Raw genomic sequence first — 27,921 nt, forward strand, 5'->3', positions numbered from 1 at the left:
GGCCAATCGCAAAGCAGCAGCTGTGAGCTCTGGCCAGTCAGATAGAAGAGGTGGACCGGCCTGCCGGGGAAGGAAGGAAGCTCTGCGGGAATTGGCGAGAATCACCGTGCCCGGGGAGCCCGCCGGCCAATGCCGCGAGAAACCGTTAGCCTCGCCCCGCCCGCTCCTTCTAAGTGACTCCTGGGATTGACGGCGGTGAGCTGAGGTGCGTCCTCTGTTCCGACCAGTCCCCGCCTCAGCCCCTGCCAGCATCCGCCCCACTTCAGCGGTCGCCAATGAGAGGCGCCGCCTGCTGCGGCGCGCGGTCAGTTTGAAAGGGGAGGCCCCGCCACGGCAGGCGGGAACGGGTACTGTACCCGGGCCGATGGAGACGGGGGCAGCCGTGCCCGGGAGAGCAGCTTGCCGCTCAGCGGCCGTGGTGCTGTGGGGATGCGTGGGCCTTGCATCCTGGCCGTGCTTCAGCGTGGCGCAGTGTCACAGGCAGCTTAGTTTTACAGCCCATCTTTGTTGTGGTAGGTGGAGCTGGGGGGAACTTGCCTGCCAACAGTAGGGTTGCAGTAGACAATATGCGAGATAGTAAGGGAGAAATAAGGTACTCTGTTCTTTTAACGTTGAGGCTAATTAACTTCACAGACATCTGCCAGACTGGTGGCCTCTCCATTTCTTCAGCTGACTGGACCAGAAGTAAAGGGCAACATGAGAAAACACATTCTTTAAACAACATTTCCCACCCTATCTCAGTTCAGAGGTAATCTGTTGTAAAACACTGGGTTTTCCTTTCTAAGAAGCCTGGAAATTAAAATGTGTGTGGAAAGAAATGCAAACGTTGGCATTCTCAGAATCAAAGAATGCTCTGGGTCAAAAAGAGTCTTACGGACAGCCTAGTCCCAACCTTCTGCTATGACTGGTTGTCTCCATCATCCTTCATCTTGTTTATAACCTTCCCTCAAGTACTGGAAGGCCTCGATGAGGTCTCCCCAGGACCTTCTTCAGGCTGAACAAACCCTGCTCCCTCAACCTTTCTTCATAGGAGAGGTGCTCCGGCCCTCTCGTAATCTTTGTGGCCCTCCCCTGGACCCACTCTAACAGCTCTGCATCCTTCTCATGCTGGGGTCCCAAGCCTGGATGCAGTACTGCAGGTAAGGAATGAAGCATTCTGTAGCAATCTCTTTGGTCTGATACATTATTTCTATGTAAATATTTCACCATAAAACAAAAAAAATGGAAAGAAAAAAGAAAAAGTGGACTAATAAACTATACAGGGATATTGGACCAGAAAGTGAGAGAAGACAAGCTCCTGAGACAGTCCTTGGTCTCCTCCTGCCCTATTAACCCTTGGCTGTTTTCCTCCCAGAGCACTTCCAGGTGCTGTGACTACATAGCCAGGAATAAAAGTTCCTTCCCAGTCACTGCTAGAAAAAGGGAGAGCCTGTACTACAAAATTTCTCAGTGCAAAAGCTTGAGTAGTTGACATATTTTGAGAAGTAAAAGGAAATTGGAAAGCTTGGAACAAAGAATCTTCTTAAAAGATAATATGTCATGGTGTTTATCCTGGCAATTGTGTCAAATTAGATATGTCACTTGAATAAATTTGCTTTAAAATAAAATACTGCTTTTACTTATCATTGATAAAACCTGATTTAAATAACTAATAATAACTAAATAACTCATGTTTGTTTGGGTTGAATGCTTTTTGGTTTATTGGTATTTATTATTTAAATAACTAACTTGTGTTGTATTTCCTTATATTCCTGTATAATTTCAGGATTTCTACTGCTAATCTAACTATATTGCTCCCAGAGTAGCAGTGTTTGAGAAAGCCCTTCTTGGTTAGGGTGTCAGCTGTCCAGTAGTCTGCCATCACTGGACTCAGAGCACAGAATTCAGTTCTTCTGCTTCTGGTATAAGCAAGTATGCTGGTCCAAACAACACAGGGGAGTCAGGAATTAAGTGAAATGTCTTCAAGATTTCTTATCTTTTGCTTCAGGCTCCAAAGTACAACATGAGAGCTCTTGGCTGTTGAATTGTAGCATTACAATTGGCAGAAGGAGACAACTGATTGGAAGGAAATCACATGTACTTCTCCACTAGTGAATTTCTTTTTATGTGTTTGTTTCCTTTTTTTTTTCTTCCCATTCTTTTAACTCTCTTAATAAACAAATAACCTCTTCTAAGACTGAAATCAGAAAAAGTCTAACCTGTGGAACCAGAGCACAGGAGTTTATGATATCCTGATATTTCCAGGTGTGTCTGTTTTGTTCCTTTATAGTGTGTTTTAGAAAAGAGTAATTAAAATCAAGGTATAAAGTATCAAAAACAATAAAAGACATCATAGAAGTGTAGTGCCAGTTTGGAGCTCACCACCTAATCCATTCCTGTATCTGAAGAGGGATCTGATCCACCTGCAGTGTTCATCACAACTGCTTTTGTAAATTGCTTATAAACATGTTCTGTGAAAGCCCTTTCTTACACAGCAGTTCCATCAGTTATCATATTGTATAATTAAGAATTTTCTGCTTATTTTCAACAGGTTTTTATTTTCCTCATTAAGCCAAGTGTTTCTTGCTCAGTCTTTTCAGACAGTAAGATAAATTGACTGTGTCCTTAATATTCTTTCATTTATATAACTAACTGGCTCCATCTCATTATTAATCAATAAATTAAACAATACCCATTCTTCAAAGTCTTTCTCAGACCTTGTATTTTGTAAATCTACCATTGCTACCATTTTTTCCCCTGGACTTCCTTTCTGTCTTATGCTGCCATGTCTAAAATTAGACACAGTGACTTCAAACTATGACTTCAGCACTGCTAAACAGAGCAGAATAATTACCTCCTGTGAGGTACACATAATACTCCTGTTAATATTTTTCAGAATTAGATTTGTCTGGTTTTGCTTTTTTTGGATGTTCGTGTTCATTTGTGAGCCCTAGTTCATGATGCACAGTAACTACAGAAACACCTTTTGTACAAGACCCTTGAGTGTGTGGCTGGCACACTGCTAGCAAGTCATCAGCAGGTTGGAAGATGTTGCTGTAATAGGGATCCCACTGATAACAGAGCATCCATAAGTTCCGGAAAGCATTTTTTAGCTAATATTAGATTTTCTCTGGGACACTGTGACATAGAGTAAAGGCTTCTCTTTCTGTCCTCTAACAGTCATCTCAGTTAATTAACACTCTCAATATATTTTTAATTAAATACTTAAGTGGGGCTGTTTTTGTCAACCTTTCTTGTAACCCTCTATTCCTATTGCAGTGAAGGGTTTAGAAACAACTTCTAGGGGATACTTTAAAGAACAATTAGTGGTAAAACATCAGCTCAAAATTCCTCAGTGATTAGAAAAATTACTACAAAGCACAAGCTGGGCAGGAAGCAACAGTTTCTGCAGCATCAGTGATGACTAATAGCAGGCTTGTTGCTATTGTGGTTGTCTGGAGACACCAACACAGATCTTTGCTACATCACCACCTGAATATTGCAGGCAACTCTGGTCACTGAGTCACAGAAGAAATCATGGAATAGGAAAGTACAAAGAGAACTCACTAGGAAAAACCACGAGGCATACAAGTGGCCAGACAAACTAAATCTGATCAAAAGTGCAGCTGATACAGCACTTTCTGTGAGTGGCTGATAATGAAGTTCAAGAGTCATCCTTGTGGGCATCCTTGTTACACCCTCCCAGCCTCCTTCTCTTGACTTGTGAAATCAATGAATAAGGAAAATCTGCCATTTGAGGAAGAAGTGAATAGATTCTCTAGCTTAGAGAAGTGACATCTGAACAGGCATGTGATGATTCGGGAGTGTAAGCCACAAACTGTGTGCATAAAGTGTATGGAGAACGGTAATAAACTAAATTGTATAACAAATTAAAAGTTTTGGAAATCTAGATTTAAAACAATCTAAATGCAAACTTTTTTCATTGTTTCTTTCTTTGCCTAGGTAAACTTCCATACTTAAAACCTTTATTGGCATAACAAGGCCCATGCTATAAAGTTAAGTTACCTAGGCAACTCCTTATCAAAGGTTGTTGCAGATGCCAAGAGAATAAAGGGACCAAAACCATGAATTAAAGTACAAAAAACATACACAGGGTTTTTTTTTTCTATAAGCCACAGACTGCTGGCAGGTGAGAGTTTTCTGTTCTGTCTCATTGCTCTTATCTGCACAAGTGAGCCAAAGTAAGCTGAACCCCAGGTCTGGCAGGGTGCTGCTATATTTGGGACCCCCATGTCACAGTTGCTATAATCTCTCCAGTGTCTACCAGCCTGTGTATTTTTAAGGACGTATTCCACACACATGCTGTGTGGGTGACAGCTGGAGGAGGTGATCTCTGCTGCTCCCACATAGCTAAGTAGAATTGCCTGTCTGCCCCTCCAGCTGCCTGCAAGGGGCTCAGCTGTGGCTTTGCCATGGTCTTTGAGTAACAAAGGGGTTGTAACTTTGCTTTCCTAGAAGCAGAGCAGAGTATCTGTAATTTGTTTTTTTCTCGTGCCTTAGCATTGGTTTTATTGCTGTCAGTTATAAATGTTGCTTTGCTTTTCGTACTGGAAGGAGAAGGCACCCCAGAGACTGCTCAGGGAATGGTAATCAAAAGGATGTCAGAACACAACCTCTTTGCTGTTTTACTCATCCTATGATCAGTTCCAGCTATTCTCCTTAACTTGTTTTTTAAATTTTTGAATTACTATCTGATCATGAAAGTCCCTGTGAAGGACCATGCCAAAAGTGAATGGGCCCTTAATAGTCCAATAGGTATTGTTAACATGTATCAATCAGTCAGATCATAATCTGACCTTTGGGACTGGGTTTTTCTTAAATATGTATGTATACAAAGGTTTTGTCTCCCCCCCCCTCCCCCCCCCCCCCATCTCCTAATCTGCAGGGCATTTGCTTCACAGAGGGTAAACAAGCACCTGCACCTGGAGATTAAATTGTTTATGCTGCGGATTGGCATTACAAACTTAGCAACCAAAGTACAGGAACTAATCTGAAAGGTATGTAGAAGATCACACTAACAAAACCGAGGCTTAGAGACACTGCCAGTGAGAGGCTAGCAACCATAAAGGACAGGCAAATACTCAAGCTGAGTTACTCATATGTGGTCATCACAACCTGCAGCATGAAAACACATTGAGAGAAATGGCAAGATCTGTGTCTACGTTCTGGTATTAATTTTTACCAGACAGTGAAATTGAAGCGTTTATTTTCTTCTCTTGTTTCTCCCAGTCTTGGTTTTTGAGTTTTACTGTTAGTGGGCTTTTTTGTTTTATTATTTGTTTGGTTTTTGTTTTTCTAACAAAATTCTTCTATGAAGATTGTGGAGTGGAAGAAAGAAGGACTGAGAACACATCTGCATTTGTTAAGCTATTTAATGTGCTCTTGCCTGCCTGCTCTTTCAGAAGAGTACTACAATGACAGATCCTTCAATGGTGGATCATGTGGCCCAGCTAAAATTCAAACTCCTAGAAAAGGTAAGTTAATAGTTCTGCAGTGGTCACCTTTGCTCTGCTTTTTTGCTAGAGGCATTTAGGTATAAACACTGTGTCTTAATCATATTTCTACTGAGAAACAAAAAGGATCTGCAGCCTGCTGAGAACCTTGTTCACCATGCAAGCTGAGGCAGAGCAAGATGCATCTGTAGAAATATGATTGTTTAAATATACAATTAAACTTAAAATACAGCTCTCTAAAGTGGAGTATTTTGTCTTATGTGGCAAATTACTGTCTATGTGGCTGTAATTTGAGGACAGAGCTTTCACCAGTATGGAACTAGGTAGAACTCAGGAGCCAAAAGTGTGCTTGTGCTTAGGAAAATCTCTTCAATTCTGAGGTCAGGGGGCACAAAGTCCAGCTGGTCCCTATGGATCAGAAAGTTGAATGTAACAGCACTACTGTTTGGGAAAGAGCCTGGCCCAGGCAGGGCAGAGCCAGAGAGGGTGACTGGGTTCAACCAAATGTCCAGACCCGTTAAGCAAGATTATAACATTAAGCAAGACCCAAAGCCAAGATGGAAGGTGTCTGCAAGTTGAGATTAGAGTCCCTAGGACCCATGGCCAATCACAGGCTTGGCACTGTATGAACTAGAGACAAGTATTTATTCAGTATAGCTCACACGGGAACTGAAGACCTAGAGCTGAGATTATAAGGACACCCAGGCATGTGGGCAGAAGATGCTGATGGAAGTCTCAGGTGAGGCTGGTCAGAGCCATTTAAGACTATTAGCACAGTGAATATCCAAAACTCTGGAATCAAGTTCTCCATATGTTCTAGCTCTCTGCCCTACAAAATGAGTGATGCATAAGTTTCCTGATTCACTGTGCTATCAGTTCTCATGTCTGAGATGGCCAGACCAGGTAGAAGCATGATTATTCTTCTGTTGTGACTAAATTTATAGTGAGACTGTAGTGGAAATGCTAAATCATAGCTTGAAACAGCAATTGAGCACCTGGTCAGAAGGCAGGGATGGCCCAGGGTTGCTCAGGTGCATGCAATTCACCTGAGTGACCAGAAGGTGTAGAACCAGGATCCACCCACTCCCAGACCTCATTTAAGAGTTGGCATTGGAGGTGAGGGTATCTCTCTGGAGATCCTTTTATACCTGAGGTCTTCTGAAGGTAAGCCTCCCCTCCTCTTCCCTCCTCTCCCTACTGCTGTTATATTTGAGCAAATCTCTCTTTGTAGCCTGGAGTTTTGTTGCTCTGCTGTTATTTTTGCATTTACCGTTGTGTTCTATGAGACTGTAGTTCCGTGGGGTTTTATATTTCTTACAGACCTTACTAGCTGTGATTTAGTAAAAGTGTCCCTCATTTCCACTTGTGACTTATTTTCTCTTTCCTAAACCTATTTGAGTTGTGAGCTTTTCTGCCTAACTCACAATTGATTTTCTTTGTGTTTCTCCCAACAGAGACTAGAAAATGAACAGAAGAACATAGAGAAGATAGAATCGCCTCTCCCTACAGCAAGTAAGAGAGAAGCATTTGCTCTGGTTATGAGCTTGAAATGGAAAGGGCTTAGTGATGCTTCTAGTCATGAGTTCCTTAATAGATCACATTGGGTGCTCTCATATCCTCTCTAAAAGCCAGAACAGGCCTCTAGCTCTAAGTGCTTAGAGGCCAGGTGTTTTGGTAGCTGGAATTTGCTCTGTCTCAGCTTCTGCGAAAGGGACACTTTCTGGAGGATGGGAAGAATGATCCAAACTGAAGTCAGTGCTGTCTTTGTTTGGCCCATGTATCTAAATCTGCATGCAACCCTGGGGATCAGAAGTTGCAAATGCAAGTTCCAGTGAAGCGTGAACAGCAGTGATAATCTGTATATGAATCTCAGTCCTAACCAAGATGGTAAATCTTAGAGGAATCTCCTAAAATATCTTCTAGAATTAATCTCATAATGCAAGTGTTACAGTAATCTTATCCTTGTGATCCTTTAAGAATATAATGGTCTTTTCCTCCTTCAGGCAACAGACATGAGGATATGCTTCAAAGTGCCTTGAAGCGGAGGAAAAATCTCTTACAGGAACTTAGGGTAAGAGCAGTACTCGTTGTCAAGTGTGACTGTGCAAGGTGTGTGGTTTAACATGATGAGCATAAGAATAGAATGTGAAGGATAAAACCTCATGTTACTTTAAACAAGCAATATGAATGCACTGAGCCTTTTTTGTGAGAAGTGTGGCTCTCAGTAGAGAGATGGGGAGAGGCTGGTGGGAAGCTGAATAGGACTTCCTGCACATTAGCACACGAAACCTGCACCCACCTCGGTCACCTGATGTGTTGATTCTGCTTGTTGTAAGCTGCTATATCATAAACTTCTCTGGGTTAGTTCCAAAATGCAATCAAAGGACTCCTTAACGTTGCCAAAATAGGGATAACTATTACTTAAACATTGTATGTGGAGAGGATCAAGTATTAATGAAATATTTTCCCAGACTTCCAGCAGTTTGTTCTTTGCTTCTTTCTGCTCCCACTTGTACTGAAAATTGTATACCCTCAAGATATGCAGGAAGAAACTTTCTTTTCACTTGTTCCAGCTCTGATGTCCCTTTGTGCAGTACTCACTTGTGGTCTGCCTGTTACACAGCAGTTTCTGCAGGAGTGTTGTAGGTGAGGGAAGCTGTGCTCTGTTACAGACTCCCAAAGGCTCAGCCTATTTAATCTGATGAATGTAACAACACTCTCAGCCTTTCTGTGACCAGATTTTCTTCAAAGAAGTTACCTGATTTTGCAGGAGCAGCACCTTCTGGAGGAGCTGTCACAGCCTTCTGTACCAGCTAGGAGACACTATACAAACTACAGTGCTGGTTGCCCACACATCTGCCAGATACCTTTTCCAGCACCTCAAGCTGAAACACCAAGGATTATCCAACAGGCGGTAAGGATTGTCACTCTTAGAAAGCAGTGGCTGAAACCTGCACTGACTTCTCCATTTTCCTTTCTTATCCAGATGCCTCCTCAGCCTGCCACTATCATCCAGCAGCTCCCACAGCCTCCCCCACTGATTGCACAGATCCCCCCTGCCCAGCCTTTTGCTCATCCTCGCTCTGGAAGCATTAAAGAAGGTACCATTCACTAGATCTAGCTGTCAGGTCCCACTACCAGGAATACCCAGAAAAGGTAGCAGGTGATACCCAGAAAAGGTACTGCTGCAATGGGAAGAGGTCAGGGGACAAAGCATCCAAGTCAGTGATGGGCTCTGTCAACACTGGGCTGCTGTTGGGACTGTGGGAATTGCACTCTGCAAAAAATAGAGATTAGTTCTCAGAAGCTTTTGGACAAACTCTTCTTGCTAAAACAAAAGAAATGAGCCTATAAACTCAGCAAAGCAAAGTTGAGCTGTCAGAAAAGCTGAGGGAATTAAAAGCTGCTCAATCCAAGGCACTGAGTAACTTTACCAAGGTCGAACTCATGCAAATGGATGATTTTTAAAATTCACAAACAGGCTTTTAAAATCCATTTTTATTCTTCTTGTTCCATCTTAACCTGCTGTTCAATATCCTTAGAGCAGTATAGACCTTAAGTGTTGTGTTTGGAAAAAAGACAGAACAGCTGAAAGTGTTGCTTCAAGTATAGTACAGTGCCAGTAATGAGAGGTTTTTGTTTTTTTTTTTTTTAAGCATAGATGCTACTGTGAAATGATACTTGAACAAAAACCTGGGTTGACTTCTCTGGATTATCCCTCAGTCAAAGGCTTTGTTATATCACAAAGAAATATCCAATTACTAAATTGCTATGTTTCTCAACTAATTTCTTAGCTGAAGTGGCTGGATTTATTTAAATAGTAGTTCATGTATTCAATAGTAGTTCAGTAGTATTCAAATAGTAGTAAACGAACTAGTCCAAACTCATGCATGACTTCTCTGAAGTTTATACTAAAGATATTTTAAATGTATCATCAGTTAAAAAGGGTTGCTTTGCTTTTCTTCCTCTCCTCCCTCCCTACTTAAAATGCAGAGGATGTGTACAGTGGAATAAATTATGATCCAGAGATATGTTAAGTGGATGTGATGCACTTGCAGTGGACTCTCAAGGTGGCACTGCAATATTACATAGAGCTGAGGAAACCTCCAGTGTGGGCAACAGTTATCTTGAATCAAAGCTGTGGAGAGTGCTTCATAGCTCCAGTCCATGCTGGAGCAAGTGAGAGCTCCAGTGCACAGCTTTTCTCTAGCCTGCCTGTGAGTGTATCTACAGGGCTTGCAATGGAACTAACAGAAGATGCTCAACAACAGCTTGCTTGTGAAGGGTGGGGGAACAGGAAATCTGGTGTGGATGGTCTTATTCATAGACATTAATTTTGCACCATCTGGGCATGTAATGCTAATATTGCTCAAATGTCATTTTCAGCCACTTCATCTCAGTTGTGTTCATGAGTTCGCATCCTGGAGGGCAGCTTCTACTGAGATACCTCTTCTGCTTGTCTGTTGCTAATAAAGCTCTTACTTTCTTCCTTTGGATGACTTCTTCCCAGATATGGTGGAGATGATGCTGATGCAGAATGCACAGATGCATCAAATCATCATGCAGAACATGATGCTGAAGTCTCTCCCCCCAACGGCGTTTGCACAGCCTGCCAGACCCAGTTATCCCCTGCTTCAGCACACACAGCAGGTAGCGTTACTGTGTCCAAAGAGCATCCTTGCTCATGTGGGCAATAGTTGTTATCCTGGAGTGTGTGAGGACTGGAGGAGCTGCTGCCCAGGGTTTCCTTCAGGTTTCACATGGGTCCTCACATGTTGCTAAGCAGCACTACAACAGAAAATGTTTCATGTGCTAGTGCAAACTGGATTCAGTCCAGCTCTGGAATGTATGTACTAACAGACATGAAAGAGGTCTATGCTAAGCATCTGCTGCTGCATTTGGGAGCCTAACTCCTGTTGACTATTGCTGAAATATCTGGTACAGCATCTGTATTGGTATCCCTAGGTGTCTTCAAAGCCCCAGTAATTCACCTCTAGTCAGCATGTACAAGTATGGCAAAACTTCTGCCTGCTCGCTGCAGGCAACAGGGGAATACTTGTTACAAATCCTGTAACTAGTGAGATTTGACCTGGTGATTCAGTACCAGCTGAAGCTCAGATTTTTGTGGTCATACTTGATTGGCTCTTCCTATTGTCTCACTGTAAATCAGGCATGTGTACACCTGTGGAGCAGCCTGGGCATGCGCTCATTGCTCAGCAATAACTGAACCATCAGTATGCTGCTGATACGGTGTCAACAGAAACCAGGGTGTGGACAGGGCAGTACTATGCAGTGCTGACTCAAGTGATGGCAAATAATTGTATGCATTTTGACACATTGGCTAAATGCAGGGCTTGGAGCAGTGAAGAGTATGAAGCTATGCTTTCTGTTTTGATAAAGGAATTAGAAAATAAGCTTTGAAAGAATTGCAAAAAAATAAAAATAAAAAAAAAACTTATGTTCTCCATTTTCAGTCAATGTAAATACCAGTATAAAATTACTGAGGAATTTTTGAATGGAACATGTGGAGTTGCAATCAGATATTCAACTGAAAAATCTGATCATGGCTCTTTACCGAATTTTCATAATCCCTATCTTACCAGAGAGAAATATGCTTTGCTTCACGATCACAACTTGTTCATGTCATGACTTTTTGGCAGTGTGTGCAATTATTGTCAAGGATGAAGTACAGGAAGAGTAATATTTCATCAAAAATCTCTGATGAGCACCTTGAGACCTCACTAAGAATTGCAGTAATTTCTGTCAAAACAGAGTGATGCATTAGTTTCACAAAAACAAGATCAAATATCCCATTAGTTCTATGTTTTTGTTGCTCTCTTTTTAAAAAAAATATTTTAAGAAATATTAAAAATCAAACTAGTTTGTTACTTCTATATTAACAATATTGTATGTATTATGAGGTCTACTCTGAAAGTAATGTCTCCTGCTTTATGATGTTGGCCTGTAATGGCAGAGGTGAATGTTGGTAGTGTGGGAGTAGAGGCTGAGTCTTCTGCCAGTGTCCTGCTACGTGTTACTGTGTGACAGATAGCAGCAGAGCAGCATTCTGACAAAATGGTGTCTGACATGGAAGTACATCTGACACTGAATTCCTCCACGTGGAAAAAATGGCACCCATTGGCATTCATCAACACTTGCTGAATGTTTATGGAAACCAAACACTGGATGTGAGCACAGTGAGGTGGTGGGTAGTATGCTTCAGCAGTGGCGATAGTGGGTCACCTCTGCTCGTACAGACTTCTATGAGTGCAATATGCAGGCTCTTGTTCATCGCTGGAGAAAATGTGTAGCTAATGATGGTGACTATGTTGAATAAGTGTTTTATAGCTGAGAATTTGTCCTACCAAAGAGTGTTATTGTGCTCCTTGTATCTGTTGTAGTTTCTGTGGAAATAGTAGGCATTACTTTTAGAGCAACATATATTTGGCCCAAGACAATTCCTGTTCAGTGCGGCCCAAGCAAGCCAAAAGGTTGGATGCCCGCAATGTGAATCAATGACTAGCAAGGTCTGGAAGTACAGGTTTTATAGATATTTTTATTTAGATCCTTCTAGGTTTTTTTCCAAAATGAACATAGTACTTAACGGTAGGTAGGTAGGTAGGTAATTTTGAATGTGTCCTTAGGTGCACGGTTCCTAAGCTATTTTTAGCAGGATGCTATCTAGCTCCTTAGTCATCTTAAGTGCTTTGGAAAAATGTGTTTCTAGTCTCTACTCTGAAGGATTTACTATCAAAGCAGCAAGGATTGTTAGTCTTTAGGGACTGGGGATATCTCTTGTCTTGCAAAGTCTTCCCTTGTACTTTTTCAGTCCCTCCATTTTCAAGCTGACCATGACTTTTCCCCATGATGTAAGAGAAATTTCTGTTCTTTTTCTTGGCAATCAAGGTAGTGAGATATTAAGAAAGCAACTCCCACACTTCTGCAGTAGTTGCCCAGTTCACTCACACCTTTCCTACCTGCTATATGCAAGGGCAATAAATAGCTTAAAAGCCCCTGTGACCCCCATTAAACTGTGGAGTGAGAAACACAATCTTCCATAACCTGTCCCTGTGACCTGTGCAGCTGGGGGCTGACAGCTTTTGCACCTGTTGAGACCAAATGTCTGCCTAAGATGGAAAGCCTCTGGCAGCAGCTGCTTGCTCTTATATTTCAGGGTACTGACATCCTGGGAGCCAGCGCCATCACAGCCAGCATGCAAGTGATAGATTTGCTATGGAAATGGAAGACAGCACTGGCATTTCCTCAGAAGTGTCAGAGCTGTGCTGGGCATCACCTCAAGTGAAAGGGTCTGAAGGGAGGCAGCTGAGGGACAGAGCTTGTCCCTATGGTGTCCCCATCTCCCTCCTAGGGCCACCAAAATCCCTTTGCTTATCTCCATCAAGGACCTGCAGATCTCTGCTCCTGTGGCTGTGAAAGCAGATCGTCCCTGGCTGTCTACAGTGCATCACCACCACCACTACTCTCCCCCAAGGCTGCCCCTCCATGCCATGCCTGCTGGGTTCCTGATGCCAGGTGAGGGACCGCCACCTGCATCCTCAGCCCAAGGTTGGACCAGCAGCATGCCCCCAGCTATGCAGATGTAAGTTGTTGGATTGCTGTGGTATGAACTGTTGGGCCTGCTGAGTAGGGGCTTTGCATTCAGGCTGACATTCCCCATGGGATTTATATTCTTACAACACTGCTGAGATCCTCAAGTGGAGGTGAGTAGATTGCTCCTCCCAAGGCTCACTTGCCTGAGCCTTCCCTGCACCTGGAATCTTGTCCTAGGCTGTTTTCTAGTGCAAGTAGATGACACCAGGGCCTGGTGCTTGAATGAGCACTACCCCTTTCTCTTTTACGTGCTTTTGTAACTTCTACCGGTAAAGAGCTCTTGGCTCCTTCCAGTATCAGTGCAATATGCTGTTGCTTAGCTGTTTGCAGAAATCAGTAAAATCATCTTGTCACAGCTTTTTAAGTTGCCTTCTCCCTCTTCAGCATGAATTACAGGATCCTACACATCTTTATGGTTTGTATGCAGCTGCAACAAGCACGTGCTGTTGGCTATTACCGAACACAACAAGGTCATTTTTCTTATTGCAGGTGGCCCATGTACTGACAGCATAAGTTCCTCTGAAGGTGGACAATTGCATCGCTGAGTTCAACCTATATTTGAGCTGTTCCTAAGTAATCTAACTGACGGTCTGTGCATCTGCAAATTATCTGTACAACAAATGAGCACAGAAAGACTGGAGATCCACAGAACAAATCTACCACATGCCTGTAGTCTGCTCACCCCTTTCTGCCAGTGCAATTGTTTCTTCTCATCTTCCAAACCCAGAGCAACAGCAGCACCACTCTTTTGCCCTCTTTCCAAAGAACCAAGACATCTTGTCCCAAAGAGCCTCACAGTGGCCCTGGGGCATGAAATAAACATAACACTAGTATTGTCTAAGCTATTGCAAATGAGTATGGCTCACCTTCAGGACTGAGTCCCCTTCATGTGTAATTTGGAGAAATGCTCCTTTGCAGCCCTCGTGGGGAGGGTAATGCAGACTAACCTAGGTTTCATGAATCAAGTTCAATTGCCAAAACTCATTAACCAAAGTGTTCCTGTATTGGGCTTACATGGCAAGGTTTTGGTAGCAGGAGGACTGTAGAGTGGCCTCTGAGAAGAGCTGGAGAGCATGTGATTTTTTGTAAAGAGCAGCTCTCTGCCCTAATTGTTTTAGATGAGCTGACAGAGATTGTAGTATTTGAATAAATAATTTTCAGTAGGGAAAAGAAGAAATAAAATTGCTTCTGCAGTCATCGCATCTGATCATTTCAGAGGAACGCCACTACCTCCACATCTGCAGTCCATGTGTTCTTGCCCCAGGAGGGCTCTCTCAGTCTCTTCTGAGCCTCACGTTCATGATGCTATCCAAAGTTTTCTTTTCAAAGAGCTTTTGGAGGGTGAGTTCAGCAGCCTGAACTTGTGTATATTTCTGTATTTCTAAATCTTTCTCTTGCATTATCAGGGTTTCACCCTGGGGAGAAAAAAAAAAAAGATTCCAAGGTCCTTCTTTGAATATTAGCATGTGTTTGTTTGTTTGTTTGTTTTTCTAAGGAACATAAATCATACTTTTTTATTTTTCCTACTGATCTTCAGTTGCTAAGCATTAAAACCCCTGCCATCCTTTTCTTTTTATTTTCTTTTAGAACCCAGGAGACCCAAGTTGTAACTAAGTGATAAGCAACATCTTTCCATCAGCAGCCTGATTATGTTTAATAGAGAAAGAAAAACCATGAACTAGTAGCACCTTCTCAATGTCTTCCCGTGTTCGCCTGTTATTAAACTGGGGTTTTCTGCTGTAGGAATAAGGAGGTTGGTGACCCCAAATGCTGCCATGGTTGTTAAAATATTTTTCCAAACTAAAAAGAACATACTTCTATATATAAAATTTTTTCTCAGTGCAGTCTGAAGCAAGTCTGAGGAAGATAACCCAGGTACCTAGATTTTATTTGGAATTATTTGCCTTTCCAAGACAAAACATATTGCACTGGGCATAGATAATCCCTGACAGGTGAGGTTTAGTCCCATTTGCCAAGAACTGTTTTCAGTAAGTAAGCAGATAAGTGTGACAGAAAGGAGCTGATCTCTACCATCTTGGAAGAAAAACTTTCAACCTGTATCAGTGCTCAGAGTTTCCACTGCACTTGGGGCTCTTGGTGAGGGGTCAGTCCAGCTGTGGACGTTCCTGAAAAAATCTATCTTTGACAGTGTTTCCCAAGTCCCTCATTTTACATCCTTTGTGAATTTACTGGAGGTAAAGTACCCCATCATCCTATCATTAATGAAGATGTTACAGAAGACCAGATCCAGTATGCACTCCGTAGGGTACTCCATTCATTACTGGACTCTTCCCCCAAAAAGAATTGAAGTTGCAAACCATTGCTAAGGCTGGTTGTGCAGCCCTGGGCCAGCTGTCTAAGAAGAAAGTTTTTACAAGACCAGCTTTAGCAACATGACTGTACATTGTGTTATCCTCAGGAGTCCAAGAGTTAACTGGCATACCTTTAAGGGTTGCTATTAAAATGGTAAGCAGTGGAGCAATCTGTAAAGCTTATAGGACAAGTGTTCAAAGGGTGCTAAGAGTAACATTTCCACATAATAATTGTCACTGCTGGAAGTTAATGCTGTCTGTGCTCTGAAAACAATTAATGAGTAATTTTACTGCTATTTACTATGCAAAACTTACCTCACATTCTACCCTCTCCCCCTTCTGTGACCATCTGTTGCATGAAGGTCCTGTGAGATGAAAAAAGAGGCTTAAAAACAGAGAAGGGTGATTTAAATTTGGCACCAGGAGAGTTTTGATGCCTGCAGGAGTGATAGTGTGTTGAAACAGGTCAGCTACAGGGTTGTACAAACTAAATTCTGTGGGAGCTGGAGGTCAAGCAGACACACCAGTGAGGAAGAGCTGATCCTGCCTTGGGCAAGCTTTTTAAGTCTCTTCTCTCTGGTGGGTTTGTGTTAGTCAATTAGCTATCATGGGTCAAATAATTGTAGCATACATCAGAAAAATCCTACAGAGCATCTTCTGTGGTGACAAGTTTACATGCAGTGCCAATGCATCAATGGGCTTTAACATCCCTGATCTGCCCCACCTGGGCCCCCTCCCAGGGTTGGAGTTTGAGGGTGTACAGCAATCCCTTTAACCCATGCCTGTGGCTCTTTCATGATATTGTCTCCATAATACGGAATCATAGAATCTCAGCATGGCTTGGGTTGGAAGAGACTTCAGAGATCATCTAGTTCCAATCCCCCTTCCATGAGCTGGTTGCCTCCCACCAGACCAGGATGCCCACTGGCCCCAAGAAAAGAAAACTATGCAGTACTGCAGAAGGTGCCTTACGAGGGCAGAGTAGAGATGGACAAACCCTTGATCTGCTACACCCCTCTATAGATGCACCCAGGAAACCCTGGCCTTCCAGGCTGCAAGAGCACACTACCGGCTAATACACAAGTTAGGGTGGATTTGTCACCATATGTGTGCCTGGTGACCATAAGTCTGTGTCTGACTGACACCAGTGAACTTGGTCCCGATGTCAGACTTTTCTCATCTGCGCTGAGTTGTCTTCCAGCCTGGGCCCTTTGCTGCCACCCTGGGCCTGACCTACTTACCTTGCCTAGCACTGTAGGCTGGAACTCTGCCCTGCAAGGCCCCCACCTTGCTGGCATTGCACTTGCTCCCTGTCTCTTTGCAAGCAACTGACCCTTACTGCTCCAGTATATGCAATGGAAAGCTGCACCGTTCTTGTGTGAATATTTTGGTCTTGCTCTTTCAAGACAGATGTGTTGTTTCAGGCTATGCACTGCACATTTTGCAATAAATGGTAGTTACTATATGTTAGGGTTATGTCTATAGGTTAGACGTTACTGGAATAGTGGAGAACTGAATTCCACAATGGCCTTAAGCTTTTTTCAGATCAGAGAATATGTTTATTTTTGGGTTAGAGAACACATTTGTCCCCAACTTTTGACAAGCAAAATGTGGACATATTTGGACATATTCCTGAATGCCCAGTGTTTGGCTAAACCAACCTAATTAACTCCTCCCTGCAGGAAGGTTGCATTTTATGAGACACCTGAAGACTGCAGAATTGCTTCACTATTTTCAAAAGAGGCTATGCTGAATGGCCCACATTCATACCAGGTAGCACGTCTGTCAGCCAGCCAGGTTGGTGCTCTTGCAGCCTGAGGTGGGAGCTGAGCTTTAACATTAACTAGGGAAGAAGATCCCAGGCCTGACTCAGCCACCCACATCCTGCTCCCTCCTTCTGGTGAGTACAGCACAGTGGCAGTGAGAGGACACCAGCCTGCCTGCTGCTCAAAGCCTGCTGACACGGTGATGGAGTCCAGCAACATCCAGGGGAAAAAAGTTGCCATTGTCGGAGGGGGCCTGGTAGGAAATGCAGTTTGTCTACTGTTTGATTGCTGGGAAGTTGGGGGCTGGCTGCTCAGCAGGGCTGAGCTTGAACATGAAAGTCTCTAGAATGGCAGCTCCAGTGCAAGAAGGCTTCTTTGGGCACTGCAGACATAGCTGGGCCTTGCCTCCTAGCTTTGGGCGAGGAAAAATACAGCCCAGTTGCTTGCCTACATTGCCTTTCCCTTTGTACAATGCTTGCTTGTTTGTAGCTCATTAACTGATTTGCTCTGTAGATTAACAAAATAGTATCTTCTGTCCTGAGTTCAATGCTCCTTTTAACCCTATTTTTCTTAAAATTATTCTTCTGCCAGATGGCAGACGTTATCATCTGGTTGCGTTCTCACTGTAGGAGGCAGCAGGTCTTGTTTGCACAGCTGGGACTTTGTACCAAGAGAGGGGATCTTCTCTGAGGGAAAGCTTTGCTGCTGAGATACTGCAGAGACCTAAAGATCCACCAAAATACATCCCTTGTTCAAGCACTGCATGGTATCAAGACAGAAAAACAGTGCACTTCTGGATGCTCCTCTTTTCTTTCCTGTGAAAGAGTGGAAGTTTTCTGGGGGAAAAACACTGAAGTTGGATTCTGCCCTCTCAGGGCACTTTAAGCAAGACCAGCTACTGAATCTTCCATTGCTTTAGCTGTTTCTTGCTTTAACCAAATCACTAACGTGAAATGCCTTATGAGGACTGAGACTTGGTAAATGTTAACATAAGAGAAAATGCCCTCCTTTTTCCATGTTCATTTGGGACCACTTTTCTTCCATTGCTGTCTGCAGGGCTGTCTGTCTTTAAATGACAACTCCCAAAGCTCCCATCTAGCATTTTGGCTGTTAGCTTCTTTATCCCATGGCTGCTAGAAAAAGAGGAAGATTAAGAGCCTGTGGTTCTGCTTATTCTGACAGCAGTTAATGATAAAAATCAAAAACAAAAGAAGGTATACATTTAAGTGAAAAGTGAAGTATGTGCCGTCCTTTTTAAGGTAGCATCTTGCTTCTGCATGGGTGCAGCTTTTTCCCTTCCCCTTTTTCCTGGGAAATGCTGCAGCAGCCTAAATTCCACTGAGAAAGATAAATGCAGAATTGCTGAACCGCTTAGGTTGGAAAAGACTTTCAGGATCATCAAGTCCAGCTGCCATCCCAACCTATTGAGTCCCATGACTAAACCATATTCCTTAGAGCCATACCTATAGTCTGGAGAGGAGCAAGCAGCATGCCTGTAGCAGCTTCTGCTGCCCCCAGTTGAAGGGGTTACCTCTGCTCAGTTACTGATGAGTGTAAACAAGTCCTGGTATGACTTTATATAATGAGATGTGGTGAGTAACTTCTGAGGTGAGCCCTGGAGGCTCTGCAAAGTTCCTCTCTCCAGGAAGAAGTCCTGTTCAGCTCTTGGTCAAAGGGTCACCCTTCATCAGCTGAGCTGTTCTCTCAGCTGTGGTTTTCTAAGGGGAAGTGCTCTAAAACTTTATCTGTAATTTTGATCTTCTCTTTTAGGTGGGTGCATTAAATGCATGTTTCTTTGCTAAACGAGGTTTCCATGTTGATGTTTATGAAGCCAGAGAAGGTAAGAGCAGCATGAACATTACAGCTTGATTAACAATTTGTGTTCTTTTGCTAGTAACAGTTCTTCAAGAAGCAAAAGAGGAGCTGCATGACCTCACTGAAACTGCAGAGAGAGCAGAATCTGAAGATGTCACTTTCAGAATACTCATTCTTGCACTCTTTCGCTCCTATGGTTCTGGGGGAAAGAGCTTATTTGAAATGCATTGCCTTGTGTGGAGAGAACCCACTAAAGCTACTAAAATTACGCCCTTTTTTATGTCCTTGGCTTAAAGATTGAAAGCTTCATTCAAATTCTCATCTTTCAAAACTTAGTTTCTGCATTAAGAATACAGGCATGGTGGCACTGAGCCAAAACTCATTGGGAAAAAATGCTGTTAAAGCTGCAGCATTGCTGTTTGGGCTTAAAGCAATGACCTGATCCCAGCTACCACAGTCAGTGCTGAGGATGGGTGGGAGGTGACAGTCACAATGACTGCAGCCAGAAGGGCTGTCTTGTCAATGGCTATATTGAATCCACTATCAGCAAAAGGGTTGTCCTTGTCTGCAAGGATGGATAGCAGCAAGGCACTGGAAGAAAGCTGCAAGTTCAGGAACTACTAGTAAGGAAAACCCACTTCAGCAAGCATGGCAGCTCACAAGAGGCACTCATCAAGTGTTTCCATTTCTTAGAGTAATCTTCCCTGTAACAAAGAAATGTGACCACTGCAGAGCACAGAGATGTCTGCCTGTCAGTGTGGTAGTGTTCATATTTGCTAGTTAGAGGATGCTATCAAGGGAGCTGAAACATCACAGCTCATGTTCAGAAGCTGGAGTACCATGCTGAAAAGGGCCCAGATGATGCTGAGAGCAAGTGAACACAGTGGCCTGCAGTAGCAAGTAGCATGTGTTAGCCATGGGTGTTTGCAGAAGTGAGTTCTTAAGCTGTAAGAGAAGTATGGTCAGATTATTTCTTCATGCTCTTCACTGTTGCTTGGGTCTATGGGTTGAGGACTGGCATATGGGCAGGCTGAAGGTGGTAGAGGAGACGTAGTCACATGAGAAAGAGTGAGCAGCACTTTTCCTGCTCTGAGATCCCGCTGTAGCAAAAGGAGGACCTGGCAAACAGGAGTTACTCCAGGTGCTGGAAGAATAAGCATCAGCAGAGCACTTCTGCAGCACTGTGTGTGGACATGGTCTGAAATGTTCCAGCTCATACGACCAGAAGAAGCGTGCCTACAGCATAGCATGGTGCAGACCTGTGCAACAAGCAGCTGCTTGCAGCTTCCTCGGCAGAAGCATCAGCCAGCCTCAAGTAAAACCAGCAGGCTGCAGGTTCAGAACAAAAGGAAATGGTTCTTCCAGCTCTTTACCAAACACTGTATGTGCCAGAAGTTTCATGGGTTCAGAAAGCCTGTGGTTAAATAAACTGAAGAAAGCTGCATTCAGCTGTTGCTACAAGGGTAACCCTCACTGTCCTTGGAATACTGGAAGCAGCACTACGCCTCCATCCTCTTCTGCTGCTACTGAAGCACCAAGCAATTGCCATTGCCAGAATGCCTCCAGCCCATGCAAGAGAGCACTATGGGTGTTCCTACCTGCCTTCAAGGCCAGTGAACCTTACCCCTCTGCTCAGTCTTGGGGCCTGTGGATCTTGCTGAGATGGCACATGTCTTGGGATTGGGACAAGGCCCTGCAACACATGCTGGCTGGGTGGCCAGGGGGATCTGAGCAAAATCTAGGCAGATGGCATAGAAAGCAGCATCCCATATGTGGCAGGAACATCTCAGAACCAAGTTTCTCAGCAAAATACTGCCAAGCTTGTCTCAGCTGGGGGATGGTGGATGGCAGGAGATCCACCACTGTCCACCTACTGATTCTTGGGCAGTGCAGCCCATGCTGGAGGGATCTGTGCAACCAACATCTCTTTCCTCACAGATATGCGGGTGTCCAGCTTTGCCCGTGGCAGAAGTATTAACTTGGCCCTGTCACACAGAGGACGCCAGGCTCTGCAGGCTGTGGGGTTGGAAGAGCAGGTACCCTCGCTGCTTCTGTAGAATTATAAAATCATAGAATCACAGAATGGCTTGGGTTGAAAGGGACCTCAAGGATCATCAAATCCCAACCCCCCTGCCACAGACAGGGTTGCCAGCTGCTAGATCAAGTACTAGGTCAGATTGCCCAGGGCCCCATCCAACCTGGCCTTAAACACCTCCAGGGACAGAGCATCCACAGCCTCTCTGGGCAGCTGTTCCAGCACCTCAGCTCTCTCTCAGTAACAAACTTCCCCCTGAAATCTAACCTAAATCTTCCCTCCTTTAGATTAAAGCCATTCCCCCTGGTCTTATCACTATCTACCTGTGTATAAAGTTGATTTCCCTAATGTTTCTAAACTCCCTTGAAATACTGGAAGGCCACAATCAGGTCTGCCCACAGCCTTCTCTTCTCCAGGCTGAACAAGCCCAGTTCCTTCAGCCTGTCTTCATAGGAGAGGTGTCTCCACCCTTGGGTCATCTTTGGGGCCCTCCTCTGGACCCTCTCCAAAAGTTCCACATCTTTCCTGTGCTGGGGCCACCACATTTGGATGCAGTACTCCAAGTGGGGCCTCACAGGGGCAGAATAGAGGGTGACAATCACCTCCCTGTCCCTGCTGGCCACCACTCTTCTGATGGAACTCAGGATACCATTGGCCTTCCTAGCTGGAAGCGTGCACTGCTGGCTCACATTCAATTTTTCATCATAGAAATGAGATCTCTGTGCTTGAGATGCTGTTAACTTCAGCTGGTGATGGACAGCTCCCCATGTCAGAGAGTTGCAGCTGCTCCAGGCATCCGGGTTCTATGTGGGGCAGAAGGGCTTCCCTGCTAAGGGAACTCCTCCAGTGCTCACCTCTCCTCCCCCCTACAGGGTGAGGGTGAAGGGGACAGAAGCAGGCAGCCCCCAAAAGAGCTAGAGTGCCAGAAGGATGTGATGAAAGGGATGCTTTCCCTCCCGGCATGCCAACATAGTGTCATCAACTCATATCCCAGCACCCAGGTGTCATTTGATGCTATTCCTCCTCCATCCCATCCTGCAGCATTTACCTTCAGTAAAATAGAATGACTTGGGGCCCACAGGCCTGCAAACTTCTCTCCACCAACATGGCTGTTTGCACAAAGCCAGAGACAGAGCACAGCAGAGATTGTCCCACCCTGCTCAGAGCATGGTGTTTGGAGGGTGGCATTTGGTGGGTTGTGTCTTGTACCGTGGCAGCTCAGCTTCAGTGGAAAAACTGGATTTTCCTACCTTCTATTCCAGATTGTGTCCAAAGGCATCCCCATGCATGCACGGAGAATACACACGCCACTGGGGAAGAAGTACTCTATCCCTTATGGCAAGAAGAACCAGGTACTGGACTCATGCTGCTGTTTTTGTAGTTCTTCTTATAGCACAAGAGATCTCTGAGCATTTCTGTACTCTGTGATAGACAGGTGCATCTTTCAAGGTGGACACAGCAGCATACTGGGAAGAAATGAGGTTACCCTCATCTCAGGATTTCCTCTCTCCCTGTCCTATGAAAACACACAGAATTTACTTTAGGCATCATCAAACCTGCCACACTTAGTCTGATGTGGCTGTCCATGCATCCAAATCATGCTATAGAGATCGGTCATTTACTGGCAAATGTGGATCTTGATTCTCCTTCCTCTCTACAAGCTGTTCTCGAATATAATCATCACCACAGTGCTGCTTTGCCAGTCTCATTTTGGTTTCCTCCTTTGGTTACCCACCCTGCACACACGCTTTTCCATGATGCTGTGAACAGAGAGAGAATTGCAAGCTGCCACTCAGTTTCACTGTAGCTGTTACTGGGATGTTCTGAGGAGCTGGTGCATTCCCCTTGCTGTGGCTTTCCGAATTTGTTTATTTGTCTAGTGGCCTTCAGAAATTGTTTCTGAGCTCCACTTATTGTGTATTTTGCAGTACATTCTCTCTGTGGACAGAGCAAACTTAAACAGAGAGCTGTTAACAGGTAAGTATGTTTGCAAATGCTTAAATACCCTACTTACTAAGAATGTAAGGTTTGACTGATAAGTGGTAGACTTCAACTGAGTACCTCTAAGCCCCAGGCTCTCTCTGCCTGTGAGTTCTCCACAAGCCAGCTCTCAGAAAGTACATATGCAAACCAGCTGTGTTATTAAGAAGAAAGCAGCAGTAGCATATTCAATGAAATCCTATGCTTATCCCGTCTGAGTCTCCAGTGCTCAGCATCATCTCCCAACATCCACAGAAGTGCAAACAGTAGTTGAGAAACAAATAGAAACAAGGCAGATGTGTTCCAGGTCACAGAGGTGAAGGTCTGTTGTTTGTTCTGTTGTTAGTTGCCCACTTTGTAGAGGAGTGATATGGGCAGAAAGAACAATCCTCTGCTGAGTGCAGGAAGAACTGCTGTCCTTTCTGTTTACAAAAATGTACAAAGTCCATCTCCATGGCCAGGTTCTTGTTGCAGACCTAGCTAGCAATGGCTAGCATTGCTCTAGCTGTGGCTGATGCTTCCCTTTCTCCTACTGTGCTGTTTCTCTGCAGCAAAAAGTATTTTCAGACATTGACCCTGAGGCCTCTCTGTGGGCGCAGATACCCCTGAGTTAACCAGACTTAACGAAGCACTGTCCTACTATGCCCTTACTTGCCTGCCACTGCTCAGCACAACAGTCTGATGTGGTGATAGCAAAAGTCCCTATAATTCAGAGATTCTTTGTCAGCAAAACCCCTACTTGTCATTGTCTTTTCACAGCTGCTGAGAAATACTCCAACACTAAACTGTACTTTGGACACAAGCTAATAGAGTGCAATGCAGAGTTGGGGACATTAATCATTAAAAGGTAATCCCTGTACAAGCCTGGGATAAAGTGCTGTGTTTTGTTATTTCTGCTTAATAATTCATAAAACCTCAAACAATTGAGCAATCTCAATTCAAAACTAGTGTGTTATTGTGGGGTGGACAAAACTTGGCATAAGTTTTGGAAAGCAGAAGCATCAAAGTGGGGTTCACAGGGAGGCTGAAAAAGCAGAAATAACTCACTAAGCCCAGCAGGCTGGCAATAGGTGAGCCACATGCCTGCTGACCTGTGCAGGAAGTAAACATGCCAGTCTTTGAAGTGCTGGCTTTCAGGATCAGATTGCTCACTAGGAAGAGCAGGAAAAGACCTTGGTTTGCAGTTGTGTTGAGTTCTGGCTGTACTACCCCATCTAACTGGAGATGGAGGCTCTACACAAGAGCATAATTACACCAACTGTTCCTTCTGAGTGCTTGGTTAGGTCTGGCAGAATTATGCATTTGGCAGTCTGCAGAATAATCACTCTGATGCTGAGCTTTCAGAGAAAGCCATTCTCCCCATATCCTAGAAGATTCATAAGGGTGCCGGTGACCAAGGCATTTTTGCAGCAAATTGCAAAAGGCAGGTCCTGTGATGCCAGACTGGCCTGTGATTTATGGCAGGGCTGTTCCAAAGGACTCTCCTAGTTCCAGGTCTGGCCAGCTGCCCCTGGAAGTCACCTATGATCTCATCGTGGGATGCGATGGAGCCTTCTCAACAGTCAGAAAGCAGTTCATGAGGCAAACACGCTTCAACTACAGCCATGAGTACATCCCTCATGGCTACATGGAGCTGACCATCCCTCCCAGGGATGGAGATGTAAGTGGGCCTGACCTGTGTCTGCCATGGCCTCCTTGAGTGTGATGCCCTGTCACCTCTTTCAATGTCTCTGAGGAACTTTCTTCTCATTCCATCCTCTCAGGGGATTCAAGCTTTTCTAGGAGAAACTGTTTTTGGGGTTTCTCTTTCAGTAGTGGGGCCAGGCCGTGAAATCCCAAGAGGCTCCTCTGGAGTAGTGGTGTTCATTTTAGCTCTGAGAGGTCCTGGGGGTTATGGGAACACATCTATGCAGACAGCAGCAATCACAAACCAGCAGATTTTTCCCATCTGCCCTGCTCTTGCCCTTGCTCTCTTTCTCACTGTAGTACATGGGGTCCTGAAGTCTTCTGATACACAGGACAGGAACTGATCTGCCAGTGTGGAGGGAACTTGAGGCTAGGCTGGAGAAGCCAAGTGGGATGGGTCAAGGATCCAATATGATTTTCTTTCTCTTTCAGTTTGCCATGGAACCAAACTACCTCCACATCTGGCCAAGAAACACCTTCATGATGATTGCGCTGCCCAATATGGTGATAACCCATGGTCATGGTTCCGTGGGGCTGGGATGGAGCTTGTGGGGTTGAGCTGGCTGTGGTGGCGACTTCACAGCTTGGGCTTCAAAAGAAGCACAGAGGGACCTGCAGCCTGAGCCAAGACTTCCCACAGCCTAGGGGCACAGGGCAGCAATCCCAGAGCTAGCCTTGCCCCACAGAGCTGAGCAAGTGCCCAGGCTGCTTCTCTCTAGCCTCACTCCACCCAAGACCCCAGGAAACCTGGGGCTGGGAATACAAACCAGACACAGGAGTACCAAGGTCTGGCTGCTGTCCCTTTCTGCTTTGTGCAACAACACCCCATGGGACATGGGGTGGCTGGATGCTAGAGCTCACTACACAACAGTATGGCCATATAGCCAGCAGGCTGGGCATTAAGATGCTGATCCATGTGTCAGGTGCTTTTCATGGCCTCTGGACTTCTTTCTAAACTTTCTCCCTGGTTGACAGGACAAGTCTTTCACTTGCACTCTCTTCATGCCCTTCGAGGAATTTGAGAAGCTAGTGACTGGAGAGCAAGTACTGGATTTTTTCCAGACCTACTTCCCAGACTCCATCCCCCTCATCGGAGAGTAAGTGTTCCCAGTGCCACTTCTTGCTCCTCAATATGGTGGCACCATGCTGAGGAACATACTGGTCCCCCACGAGGTCTTCCTGTGACCCAGACTCCCCTTAAGCTGGCAGGCCAGCTGCCTGTGTACACTGCTAGGTGGCTCTTTATGGCCTGCAAGAGAGGGGGAGCGAAGAGACCAGGGTCTGCATTGCTTCTTCAGTCAGGTAATAGACTTGGCAGCAAAATACAACCCATCCTGCAGTGGTCTGTGATTAAGTTGGACTCCAGTACTATTCTGTACCTTGGAGGCACAACCCAAGTCCTGACACTGTGGGTAGCAAAACATAGAACACCTCCCACTGCCTTTATATTGCTGTTGAGGTTTTTTAAGTCAGGAGATGGATTAGAGGTTCATAAGCCATGGTTTTGGTCTTAGAGCTGGGTGAGGAAAGTGGATCCGCTAGAACTGAGAGTTGTATTTTGTCCCAGGAATGTCCCAATCCTGGAGGTGTTTAAGGCCAGGCTGGCTGGGGCCATAGACAACCTGATCTGCTGCCTGATTTAGTGGTTGGCAACCTTGCCCATGGTGAAGGGTGCACAGTATCAATAGGACCCCAAGCAAGGCTGATCTCAACATGCTGTGATACATCTGTAGGAAGAGAAGCTATCTGTGTTCACTCCATGTACCTATGGCATGCCTGCTTGAAGTATAGTGGGAAGTTAATGAAACAGGTATTTACTCTTTCATGTTTTTCCAGCACAAATATCCTAGTGAACAGGTGTTATTTTTGCATCCTGGAGCAAACAATGCCTATGGCCCTGGCTTCCAAAGCTTGGATGTGGTACAGTTTGCTCTTCCTGTCTCTTGTGATCCCATCAAATGAAGTATCTCTTGTTTTGCCTGAAGGCGAGAGCTGAAGCATGATTACTTTTTGCTGCCAGCCCAGGCCATGATATCTGTGAAATGCTCCTCCTACCACCTCTCTTCCCACTGTGTGCTGATGGGAGATGCCGCTCATGCTGTTGTGCCTTTCTACGGACAGGGCATGAACGCAGTAAGTTCACAACTTGCCCTGTGTCACTCAGTCCCAACTTCTTGGGGATGAGCAGTCCAGCGAGAGCCCCAGCCTGCTGGAAATGCTACTTCCTACTGTTGCCCCGCAAGATCCCTGGATCCCTGGCAGCGAGGCCTGGAGGCTCTGAAGCTGTACACCATGGGATGTGGGACACCAGGGGTGCTAACGGCTTCATTAGCTCAGCATCCCTGAGGGCATTTCTTGTGAATGTGTGACTCCTGCTGCCTATCTAACCTCCTGTATTCTTCCCAGGGCTTTGAGGATTGCCTGGTCTTTGATGAATTAATGGACCAGTTTCACAATGACCTGGGTGAGTGGCAGGGCCCAGCCCTCAGAAGCTGGAGGCCCTGCTGGGGAGCTGCCTGCCACCCACTGCTTCCTTTCCCCAGGTGCCTGCCTCCCTGAGTTCACCAGGCTGAGGGTACCCGATGACCATGCCATCTCAGATTTAGCCATGTACAACTACATAGAGGTGAGTGACTGGCACATGAGGGACTATCTGTGCAGCAGCATCCATCCTTCTGGCAGGTGATGATTTCTGTGTTGCAGATGCGAGAGCACGTCAATTCGACGTGGTTCATTTTCCGGAAGCAGATCAACAACCTCCTCCACACCCTCATGCCTTCTACCATCATCCCACTGTACACAATGGTAAGGCTGGAGCTTTGATCCCCTTGATCCCCATGGTTCTAGCCCACCACAAGCTGCTCCCCCACCTGCTCATGCAATCTCCCCAGGTGACATTCAGCAGAATTCGCTACCACGAGGCACTTCAGCGCTGGAAATGGCAGGAAAAGGTAAGCTGAGAGCCCCACATCCTGCACAACAGCACTGCTTTGTGCTGCAAGCTCCTGACAGTGCTGCGGTTTCTCTTTGCACTTGCAGATAATCAATCGAGGGCTCTTCATCATGGGGGCAGCAGGGCTGGGCGGCACCTATCTGCTCATAAAGAAACTGACAAGGGGCTGGTACTTCATACCGAACCTGTGGGGCTGGTGCCATTACCTCAGGAACATTGGAATTTTTCCCTTCAGCACCCAAGTGGCAAAAATGTAACAGAAGGTTCTGGAGGCAATAAAAGTGAAGGCACAGGCTGTTGGCTCAGCTTG

At 45.0% G+C, this 27,921-nt stretch overlaps 2 protein-coding genes across 26 annotated transcripts; both read left to right on the forward strand.

Annotated features, from left to right (window-relative positions):
* Positions 1-131: 131 nt before the first annotated feature.
* On the forward strand, positions 132-13,901 carry C21orf58 (C21orf58 homolog). Of its 13 annotated transcripts, none has more exons than XM_025152477.3 (11): positions 132-205; positions 634-748; positions 4,886-4,997; positions 5,318-5,474; positions 6,908-6,965; positions 7,457-7,524; positions 8,224-8,367; positions 8,440-8,554; positions 9,964-10,103; positions 12,823-12,986; positions 13,554-13,901. In XM_025152477.3, exons 4-11 carry the CDS (start codon positions 5,415-5,417, stop codon positions 13,567-13,569), a joined length of 765 nt encoding a protein of 254 aa, XP_025008245.1. In that variant the 5' UTR covers positions 132-205; positions 634-748; positions 4,886-4,997; positions 5,318-5,414; the 3' UTR covers positions 13,570-13,901. The 13 variants fall into 13 exon arrangements, with proteins under 13 accessions (XP_025008245.1, XP_040559936.1, XP_040559938.1 ...); XM_040704002.2 differs by having other exon boundaries at positions 12,857-13,053; XM_040704004.2 differs by having other exon boundaries at positions 5,403-5,474; positions 12,857-13,053.
* Positions 13,902-17,257: 3,356 nt separating this feature from the next.
* On the forward strand, positions 17,258-27,906 carry KMO (kynurenine 3-monooxygenase). 13 transcript variants are annotated; one of them, XM_004942566.5, is made up of 15 exons: positions 17,258-17,398; positions 18,913-18,982; positions 20,896-20,993; positions 22,255-22,344; positions 22,921-22,969; positions 23,732-23,819; positions 24,437-24,632; positions 25,091-25,162; positions 25,634-25,755; positions 26,644-26,791; positions 27,065-27,122; positions 27,202-27,284; positions 27,341-27,463; positions 27,550-27,609; positions 27,698-27,906. In XM_004942566.5, exons 1-15 carry the CDS (start codon positions 17,345-17,347, stop codon positions 27,866-27,868), a joined length of 1,482 nt encoding a protein of 493 aa, XP_004942623.1. In that variant the 5' UTR covers positions 17,258-17,344; the 3' UTR covers positions 27,869-27,906. The 13 variants fall into 13 exon arrangements, with proteins under 13 accessions (XP_004942623.1, XP_421897.1, XP_004942624.1 ...); XM_421897.8 differs by having other exon boundaries at positions 27,362-27,463; XM_004942567.5 differs by having other exon boundaries at positions 24,461-24,632.
* Positions 27,907-27,921: the final 15 nt, after the last annotated feature.

Source organism: Gallus gallus, chromosome 7, assembly GCF_016699485.2.
Source record: "Gallus gallus isolate bGalGal1 chromosome 7, bGalGal1.mat.broiler.GRCg7b, whole genome shotgun sequence".
Taxonomy (NCBI): domain Eukaryota; kingdom Metazoa; phylum Chordata; class Aves; order Galliformes; family Phasianidae; genus Gallus; species Gallus gallus.